At 38.5% G+C, this 11,132-nt stretch overlaps 1 protein-coding gene across 1 annotated transcript; it reads right to left on the minus strand.

Annotated features, from left to right (window-relative positions):
- Positions 1–420: 420 nt before the first annotated feature.
- Positions 421–2,383, minus strand: LOC146450506 (uncharacterized). The gene has a single exon (XM_085100345.1). It carries the CDS (start codon positions 1,945–1,947, stop codon positions 1,015–1,017), a length of 933 nt encoding a protein of 310 aa, XP_084956471.1. The 5' UTR covers positions 1,948–2,383; the 3' UTR covers positions 421–1,014.
- Between the last annotated feature and the right edge of the window lie 8,749 nt (positions 2,384–11,132).

Below are 11,132 nucleotides of genomic sequence, written 5' to 3' on the forward strand. Positions count from 1 at the left end.
AAATATATCAATTTGTAGGTAGAGTCCTTTGTTAACTCTTTGCATAAAGCTCAACTGATGTTTATGAGACAGTTAGAGACATTGTTTGGTAAAACATCTGATTACTCTCTAACAAACAACGATTTCAGCTGCCTTAAGGATTGATATCAGACGCTATGCCAAACACTAAAGTAACACTAATTTGGTTACTTGGGCCGTGATCTGTAGTGTTAATTATTCAGCCGAGGTCAATGCCTTGCATTGCCTCTGAGCGTTCAAATAAAACACGACTTAGAGGGCATAATTACACTTAGTCAACACTGAACAAGGGCTGTGACTATCAGCGCCATGAATCAATTAGTAGTATGGTAAAAACAATGGCACCCAATGAGAGTTTTCTCTCAGATCATTTGAAACGCTTTTTTTAGGCTATCTGGAGTGCCTTTAAAGCTCTGTAGATTCATTTAAAGCTGCGCTATAATATTTTTATCTGTTCGGTCATTCTAGGGGAACTTGAGTCTTTCCGAAATTACTAGGGCATTTTTGTCCATTTCCCAAAAAAATTAGGTCTTATTTCCTTTCCGAAAATCTTAGCTGACCTTTTCTCGGTACCCGAAACGACATTTTATCAATCCGAAAACACCAGGCCTTAAATTTCCCATATCACGAAAGTTCAAGGCGAAAATTATTTTTAGAAAATTGTAGGGGATTAAGGGCCTTCCGAACAGACAATCAGTACCGAAACGATCCGTTGGGTGCCCCTGTAAAAACTTGTTCGAAAAAAATACCATTTGTTAAAATGTGCTATTGTTATACGCCCCCACCCCCTTATATTTAAGTAAACGACATTCAGTGGAAATTACTTATATTTATTAAACTCATGCAGTGAATGTGAAAACTGCATCTAATACAACATTAGTACAACTTTACTTAAAGTCCTTCTTGCTGCAGCACCAACTCAGTTGTCATAACGTCTTTTCGACATTTCGTTTCGAGCTAGTGAATACTAAAATCCTATTTATTTCTTCATTATTTTCACTGTGCGGCGTTATCATTTTCATCATCAGTAGAAGGCAGTGATTCATAAAATCGAACAGCATGTTCAGATAAGTATTTCTGTGCTAATTTAACACAAGATCGTTTAACGTCCTCGCGTACCGGCCTCCTTTCTTGTCGTAAATTAGTGAGAAGTTCTGGTCTTAGCTCAGTAGCTTGTTTCTTCTTTATAAAGGAAACTTTCCGCGGTAATTGTTTAGGATTTATTTTGAATCTAATGAAGACGTTATCAGGATGATGGACCAGCTGAAGCTCCCCCTCTTCATTGACTCGTTCTCCATATCCGAAATTGAGCCAGGCGATGTTTTTGACCTCAAACCTTTCCCCTTCTAAGTCCTCGTTACGGCTTACGTACTGTAGTCGAAGGAAAGATTTGTAGTCCTTTATCATGTCTAGGGTAACGCAATGCACTGTGACGCCGGATAGTTTTTCTTGTTCCAAAACTGTTGCCCATTTTAGCGGGGTGTCAATAACTTCGTGCTTTTGGAAGAGCGTTTGTATATTTCCAAATCGTCTATCGCAAACGGAGTAAGTGTGGCCCTCAAGCAAAAATTTCAAGTCAGCTCTTAGAAATTGTCCCCTTCTTACTACATGGTCCAGGTAGAAAAACAGGAAGCATTCCTTGAATTGTCCAGGAGCATTATCACACCAAATAATTAAATGGTCATGCTTTCCAAGCTTATTTTCAAGTTGAATGAGCAAATAATCCATTAAAGATATCACCTCGTTTGGTCCAGTGGTACCGATGGTTTCATCGTACAGAAAACAATGAATGTTTTCTTCGTTGGCGCAGTATATACCCAAGTGGTGTGTTCTAAGCCTCGTGCAGTAATACGCGTCTTGGGAACTGACTTTGGGTGTCTTGAGCGATTTATCAAAATCCAGCTGCAAGGTAATTGTTCTTGGGAACATATCTCTGTGAATATAATGTGTTTCAATATCTAATTATATAAAGAAACCCGTTATATTTATCCTTTGGCAAGCGTATTTATTTTAGCTGGAAGATACGAGAAGCTTCTTGTGACGTGAAACTGGTAAGTTACAGGAGCGTTCTAGAAGAGATTAAGATTTCACAATTGCAATCACTGCTGCAGATGCAGTAATTACAGTAGTCCCGTCTATTTTTCTCCTTTTACTTATTCATTTATTACGCAAGGAACGTGCATACAATAAATTGATAATTAGACCATGTACCTTAATTTATTACGAAGTAAAACAAGTGCCATTCTCAGACATTAAGGATAATTCGGAAGGAAGTTTTTGTGTACAACAGCACGACAGGGGGTGTTTTTGTAGAACTGCATGCCATCTGGTGCAGACATCATAGATAATTGCTCAATTATCGGGCAACCAGACCACTTGAGATACAATGAAGAGGGTATATTTGTTTTACTTTTCGCGAATGTTCGAGTGATTGCTGGAGGAAAGGAGCCAAAAAACTAGAACTCTATACTGGCCTAAGATCTGTTTATCACTAGGTTAGGTTTCAGTTATATAACATCTCGTTGAACTATTGGATAGAGCTTCTGATGACAATTTGATTTTTGCGTGTTTCCAAGCCACGCTCTGCTGCTTCCGTCTTTTTTTTTTTCCGCGAATTGTAATTAACTGGTCCGAGCCTGTGGAACTTTGCACCCACTAAACGTTTTCAAAACAATCGTATCTGATTGCATTATTTTGGTAGAACAGGGCAGGGGACGGTGGAGCCTATTTTCAACTGGGGGGCTTGAAAACGAGCGCCGGGTTCGCGAGTCATCCTCCCCCAGAAAATTCTGAAATCGAGAGGCTCGGAAATGGTTTTTCAACATTTTCTATGAGATATTTTCTGCCAAAAAGTTTCCGACAGTTTTTGTATAAGGTCGTAGCTTTGTAAATCCTCGTCACGAAATAAAGCAAGTACGATTCAAACACTACTTTCATCTAGCGGATATACTTTTATGTATTCTACGTCTTTTCTAATGAAAATAACTTGCGAGCATGAATCAAATTAACGTTAACAGAAGTAGTTTACTATTCAGTCAAAAATGTCAAGAGACACGATCCGGTCCCTTGCTCAAAAATGACAACAATCTGACGGAGTCAATAAAAGTAACTAAATGTTTTAACAACTATAAAATGGTCTTTTACAACATATTATTACAAGTTTTGCTCCATGAGTCGGTAGTTCAGTGTAGCAACGGCAATCTTATTTCTTAACACAATAGTTAATGAAAATCCGCCACCGTGAATTTCCCGAAATTTCTCTTGCGATTGTCATTTTATGATACAAAAGCATTGGCAACCGGTACCAGGCAAATGCCATCCAGTCTTGTCTTGTGAGTGTTTAGGATGGACAGATTATTAAATCGTGCTCGACACATTTGAGAAAGAAGCCAGGTTTTCCACTCATCTAGCGGTTGAAAACGCTCTCCTGTTAAACTGGTAGCAGGATTAACGTGTATTAGATTACAGACTTTTGTTACTTAGCCAATGAAATCTCGTTCGTGTACATTCAAAGTTTTCGCGTCGCGCGTCACTTGCGCTTCTTGTAAACAAGAAATGCTGGCTGGTTGAAGCGCTCCTTTATAGCAGATGTTAAGCAATCTTATGCTCCAAAGTATAGTCCTTGGTAGTAGTCAAGAGCTGTGCTCGGATGATGTGGCTCACTAGTGCCCACTTCATAACGTGAATGAGCGCGCCGTTTTCTTGGGAGCATCTTCTTTCTCTTTTATTCTTCGTATGTTCCCCATACTAAAACAAAATAAATTGCTGTATTCGCAATAGGTAGAGGGGGGCTACCCCCCCCCCCCCTCCCCAGCATACCCTGACCCGCCGTCCCCGCAGGGTACAATAATCTTCATGGGGAAAATATAATTTGGAATAACGTTCTACCGTAATGAAGAGTTTCAGTGTGTCGAAGTCTGATTAGTTCAACACAATCACTTTACTTTTTATATAGCGAGTCCAACGTCCCTGACGGATTGTTGTAAGCAAGTAAGTATATCACAAGATTTTCAGTTATGCCATATGCTGCTAACCTCAAATTCCATGCGGCATAGCGATGTTTCAAAACCTAAAGCGCTTTAGCTAATAATCAGCGTATTGTGAGCTTACGTCGAGCGGGTGTACTGTTCAGTAAAAGTACCTTAATTTGCTAGCGTGAAGCAACTAATTCTCAAGAAGAAGCGTGGGGCAAAATGTCCTTTTCTAAAACGATTTATTACTTTTGCTGTTGCGAAAGGAAACGAACACAGGTTTGTACCAACAGAAGACATATTCCGAGAGTATTGCGCTGCGGTGCCTGTGTGGACTGAAGATGACAGTCTGCATGGCCAGACTAAATACCTGATGAAGAAGACAGGTTTTTATAAGGCAAGTATAACAGTATCTCAATGCTGCCAGTTTTGCAGTCCTAAATTGGGCTACCTTTTATCCAGAGTATTTTGGCCATTAGTTATGAGTGAAAGAGTAACTTTCTTTGTCTAATGGGCATAATCTTATCTTCAGTGTAGAAATAAATTAATGGCCTTAAAATTATTTTCCAACACAGTTTCGTGGAATTCAATTTTATCGTAAATTTATCGGGATACACGTCACACAGTTCCAACAATAAATTGAGGATATATTTTCAACGAACACACGTTTTTTTTTTTTCTGAACAGTACTTCGGGACATGTAAAACTTCAAAACTACCGTAGTCTTCTCATTTGTTCACCTTTTACGTGCCACTGGCCTTAGCATATTTCTCGTTTTCATTGAGAATTATCGTAAATACAAATGAGACCTTCTATTTGTAGTCGAACCAGCTGTGACTGTGATCACAGTTGAAGTCAGTTAGTCAGTTACAGGGAGTCACCTTCCTAGGAAAACAACTTTCCTTCGTCAAATTGTCGTATGTCTTTTCTTGGAAGGGAAGCCACACAAATGTTGGTCACCAATGGGCACTTTCAGAATGTTTCTACTGTTTTATTGACAAATATGGAGCGGTACAGTACAACACAACAAAATACAATACTGAAATGTATACTTACAAAAACACTAAACTGAGGTTAAGAAAAACTACTTACAACTTGATATCTCCTATTTTCAACTCAATTTTTAATCCCACAGCTGGACTCCATTATGGTATACAATTTTCTGACAAGTTGCACAACAATACCAGTCTACCGTTTTAATGCTTTCTTTCTTTGTTTTTATCAAGATAGATCCTTTTGAAGGTTACCCCCAAAATCTACTAATTTAGGGCGCTACCCCAAGGACTCAAGGCAGAATGCCAATGTGAAGCCCTTCGTATCAATTAAGAACACAGACCATCCCCGTGTTTTCTTTGTTACCCTTCGTGATATTACAAAGAATACGGAACTTCTGTGGAACTATAACGATGCTGAGTGGGAAATCCAGCAACAAAGGCAAACTCTTCTTTTTAAGTGAATCGCAATACACTCTTTTCTTTTCATAACAATGTTATTTTTTCCGGCCCAGACTGAATACTCTTCTTTTTCTGCCGATGTTAGGCTTAAAATATTCTTGTGAGTATTCTCAGATTTTAGCGTGTGACATTCAGTTTATCAGTTGGCTAGTTTTGCCGTTTAGAGAAAGGAATCATTTTATCCTGTTTTGTTAAAACATATAACTGTATTGTATTTACAAATTTTCAACACAAAATTACATTCTTTTCAAATCTCGGGCTCGGGTTTATTTTTTAAAATATTCTTAAATTCCCCCAAAAATCTCAGCTTCGAAATTCTAATGAAATACATTCCTATAAACAGAAAAGAGTGTTCCGTTTCAGAAACCTATCTCTTGTATTTGACTATTAAATAAAAACTAGAGTGGCTAAACTAACGCGTCTTTCGCGTATTTATCATTCATTCTGCGTAAAGAGAAAGGTTTGACAAGAAGGTAGCTCTAGAGAGACACCATGTATTTTGCTCCCACTTGAGCGTTTAATATTCACAACTACAGTCAACACCCTGACAACACGAACAGCAGCAAGGTCCAAGGCGAAAATAAATTATAGACGTTTCAAAGAAATAAATTCCCGCTATTACGGACAGTCGCTATTTAGAACACTAACTTATGGTCCCGAGGGTGTCCACAATAAAAGGAGTTGGCTGTATTGATTAAAACTTATTATGCTTCCTTTGATGTCCTGTCTTTCTAGACCCGAAAAAACTACTCAAACGAAACCGAACGCTTCATTAATCGGAATAAATCGAGGTTGATAAAACAACTGCGTTCGATTGATTTTGACGATCGAACTGTTGCAAAACAAACAAGAGCGATGGAGCCCTTAGGTTAGAGGACTTTATGTCTTGTAGGGAGTTTCTCTTTATGAACCAAGAAAAAAACGCTTTCATCTCGGTTTGCCGACCTTTCTTAATATAATCATCAGCATTCAATTCTCAGCCGTGTACATCTAACGTAAATTGAATAATTAACCAACAAGGAACGACAAGTTTTAGCCATGAAGACATCATTTGCGTCCCAGCTTATCTCACCACTCATTTCCAAGTGTGACCATCCAACAGCCATTTGTCATTCTGTGAATCCACATGGTGGGATTTTTCTCCCAACGGATCTGCTCATAGGTGCCAGGAAAAAAGTTCGCATGCCATTTCAAACAATTATTCTCCTGTTTGGATGTGAGATTTTCGGCTTTTTCATTAGAAAACGCAATTATTTAATTTGTTATATAATGTGGTTTAGTATGCATCAGCTGATAACAGCGTAAAGCATTTGCGATGAGCAAAAGAGAAAATGAAAAATACCCCACATTACTGGGAGGGGTGATTATGCTAGGAAATGACAGAGTAATTACATTTAGCGAGAAATTATTTCATGGTAGCCATGGACTTTAAGTGAGTTTAAACAAAAACTACATGGTAGTTTATCTACTTAGGTAAGGTTCCGTAAAGCCTCCAATATCTCAACTTTCCAACATCAACGCTGGTTTATAGAAATTCCCCTAGAGGACAAAAACAAAACAATGTAAGAACAAGATAAATTAAACCAAGAATCAGTAAAATAAAAAAAATATTAAGAAAATATTATACTTATTTTCTGTCAATTAACCAAAAAATAATTAAAAAGTAAAATAGCTCCTCAGCAATATTATAGTAATCTTTATTGTGTCCAATTTCAAATCGACTCAGATAATTCCACGATGAAAAATCCAGTTCAACGTTCAACGTCCCGAACTGGAGTACACAATTTTTTCTTTTTAACTTACAAGGTATCATAGGCAAACACCTCCCTGCAAAGAAAAAATTAAGTTTGCAGCCAAAATATATTTACTACGTCTTAGCATGTAGCAGGTCAAGTCTGAACAAACTCACTTACATTAATTGCTAAAAAATTATCATCAGCAAACAGCTCCCTGGAGGGCAAAAATTGAGTTTGCAGGCAAAATGTACTAAGTCTCGCATGTAGCAGCTCAACTTGGCATAAGCCCACTTAAATTGACTGCTAATAATTATCACAGGCAAATAGCTCTCTGGAAGGCAAAAATTGAGGTTTACAGGCAAAATGTACTTAGTCTCGCATGTAGCAGCTCAACTTGGGACAAGCCCACTTAAATTGACTACTAATAATCTACCTGGATTTTCAAAAACATACCTGCACTTAACCTACGCAGAGACAGAAAGTTCACCCTAACTGAGTCTCACAACACTTCCCTCCCCACCCCTCTGCTTTTGACACAAACTTGCAAGTCACTCACCTGCATTTAGGCCACACTCCAGGCTTTGTGTCAGCTTGATGCAATTGATTGTCAACAGCCTGTGTCTCTATGGGGGAGGTCAAAAAGCATTAGAATTAAGTCACCCTGGTTTAAGAAAAACACCAAATTGGACCAAGCTGAAGGCTACAATACCCTCCCCTCCCCACCCCGGAGCTTTTGACACACAACCAAGAGCTACCCCCCAGCAGTAAGCCCTCACCCTGGGCTAGCTCACAGACTGGTCCTTGACGGCAAGCCCCCTCAAGTTTGGAGAACCAGGCCCAGTTCTAGCAGGCACGTTTTTGCAAATTCGCACAGATATATATATATATATATATATATATATATATATATATATATATATATATATATATATATATATCTGGATTTTTAAGAACATGCCTCCAGAAATTAACCACATTTTGAGACTTTCTAGGCTGATGGAATATGCTAGTCCAGAACATGACTTTAATTAGGGCTCATCACAAGAAAGCAAGGTCAAAGAATACTACAGACCTGGTATAGAAGGTTTGTCTTTGAAATTGGACATGACACTAGCACTGACATTTGAACTGACATGAAACATGGCCTATGTGTTGACAAAACAAGTGCGACATTTCGCAATTATTAACGGCGCCAACGCATCTTAAATCTCACCCAAAACCCGGTCTTTTAAAGCTCCAGTCTAGCTTTCTACAACAGAATCGGCTTAATCGGAGCAACACAGCGTTCTAAATTGATTTTCCGAATCTCTTCTATATTTACAAATCGAAACGAATCACGCCGAACGACATCTGGAAATTATTTATGACATTGAGTCCGGAAATCCGACCCTAAACCGCACCTCTCGACTAATCGATCACAAGCCTAACAACGCTACAGTTATAACGGCGAAAAATAATCGAATAGCTTTTCAAACTCACGCTTTTTGAAGAGAAAATCCTTGCCATTTCTTGTTCGTGTTTAGTGATATAACTTTAAGTCCCGGATGTTGGCAAAAAGATTGGAACGGGGAACACATATGGCGGTTTTCAACAAGAAAATAAACTAAATCTTTGGCTAGGTTGAAAATTCCCGATAATTTCATCTTGCCCGACTAGAAATCATCCCTAAGAGCTACTTTTTAAAGCCAAAGACTGTCACCTCCTCAAGCAAAGCCCAAAATATGCCAGCCTTCGTTTAAGCCCGAGTACCTAAAGTTTACCCGTTTAGCTGAAAAACAGGACTACTGGTAGCAAGCATATTAGACCAGGCAGGGACTGCACTCGGAAGACTTTTTCCCTCATTAGACTTAATGATGTCCTCAGGAAAACTTTGCTTAAGGAAGCCAAACAAAACGATAGGGCTAATGAATTTCTTCTCAGCTAGGAGCGCGCCGAATTCAAAGCGAGTTCGTTGTGCCGTGTATAAACGTTTAAGCGAGAATGGGGCTAGCTGGGCAAAGCAATTAAATGAGTCTACATCGGGTAGTTTCGGGGAGGGAGGGGGGGGGGGGGGTTAGGAGAAGAATTAATAGCTTTTGTCTTTAAAATGACTGCTGGTGACTCTTGTATCGTACATCTTTAAATTTAATAAGAAATAAAAAAAATAATAATAAAAAAAAACCAAGTTATATGTTAAGAAAAGTTAACAAAAATCATAGATTTCTGAGGGTATGTTCTTTTAAATTCAGACAGATATTATTAGTATTTGGGCTCAAATTGTTCAGAACGGCTTGATATTCTTCTTTGTATCATTAATCACTTTAAGATGAACTGTAGTAACCAAATAAAGAGGAAATGGTGCCTCCACAAGTTATGTTTTAGGCAAGAAATCATGTCAGTTTATGAGTGACACAAAGCAAGGGCTAACTAGTTCCTTGCATTCATCATATTTTGAAATAAGCTGTAAAGTTGAGGCTTCAAGCCCTTCTACTAACAGCAGTTAGATTGCTAGACAAAACAACTGTGATTTACAAAAGCAGGACTGGCAAGAAAAGCTTATATTTTCATCATTCCACTTATATCATTTTAATATCTGTCTGGATTTTTAAGAACATGCCCTCAGAAATTAACCACATTTTGAGACTTTCTAGGCTGATGGAATATGCTAGTCCAGAACATGACTTTAATTAGGGCTCATCACAAGAAAGCAAGGTCAAAGAATACTACAGACCTGGTATAGAAGGTTTGTCTTTGAAATTGGACATGACACTAGCACTGACATTTGAACTGACATGAAACATGGCCTATGTGTTGACAAAACAAGTGCGACATTTCGCAATTATTAACGGCGCCAACGCATCTTAAATCTCACGCAAAACCCAGTCTTTTAGCGGTCCAGTCTAGCTTTCTACAACAGAATCGGCTTAATCGGAGCAACACAGCGTTCTAAATTAATTTTCCGAATCTCTTCTATATTTACAAAAATCGAAACGAATCACGCCGAAAGACATCTGGAAATTATTTATGACATTGAGTCCGGAAATCCGACCCTAAACCGCACCTCTCGACTAATCGATCACAAGCCTAACAACGCTACAGTTATAACGGCGAAAAATAATCGAATAGCTTTTCAAACTCACGCTTTTTGAAGAGAAAATCCTTGCCATTTCTTGTTCGTGTTTAGTGATATAACTTTAAGTCCCGGATGTTGGCAAAAAGATTGGAACGGGGAACACATATGGCGGTTTTCAACAAGAAAATAAACTAAATCTTTGGCTAGGTTGAAAATTCCCGATAATTTCATCTTGCCCGACTAGAAATCATCCCTAAGAGCTACTTTTTAAAGCCAAAGACTGTCACCTCCTCAAGCAAAGCCCAAAATATGCCAGCCTTCGTTTAAGCCCGAGTACCTAAAGTTTACCCGTTTAGCTGAAAAACAGGACTACTGGTAGCAAGCATATTAGACCAGGCAGGGACTGCACTCGGAAGACTTTTTCCCTCATTAGACTTAATGATGTCCTCAGGAAAACTTTGCTTAAGGAAGCCAAACAAAACGATAGGGCTAATGAATTTCTTCTCAGCTAGGAGCGCGCCGAATTCAAAGCGAGTTCGTTGTGCCGTGTATAAACGTTTAAGCGAGAATGGGGCTAGCTGGGCAAAGCAATTAAATGAGTCTACATCGGGTAGTTTCGGGGAGGGAGGGGGGGGGGGGGGGGGGGTTAGGAGAAGAATTAATAGCTTTTGTCTTTAAAATGACTGCTGGTGACTCTTGTATCGTACATCTTTAAATTTAATAAGAAATAAAAAAAATAATAATAAAAAAAAACCAAGTTATATGTTAAGAAAAGTTAACAAAAATCATAGATTTCTGAGGGTATGTTCTTTTAAATTCAGACAGATATTATTAGTATTTGGGCTCAAATTGTTCAGAACGGCTTGATATTCTTCTTTGTATCATTAATCACTTTAAGATG

The sequence above is a fragment of the Pavona decussata genome, unplaced genomic scaffold, assembly GCF_977016875.1.
Source record: "Pavona decussata unplaced genomic scaffold, jaPavDecu1.1 SCAFFOLD_455, whole genome shotgun sequence".
NCBI lineage: Eukaryota > Metazoa > Cnidaria > Anthozoa > Scleractinia > Agariciidae > Pavona > Pavona decussata.

Coding starts and splice junctions, on each gene's coding strand:
- LOC146450506 (XM_085100345.1), bottom strand. CDS start 1,947: ATGTTCCCAAGAACAATTACCTTGCAGCTGGATTTTGATAAATCGCTC.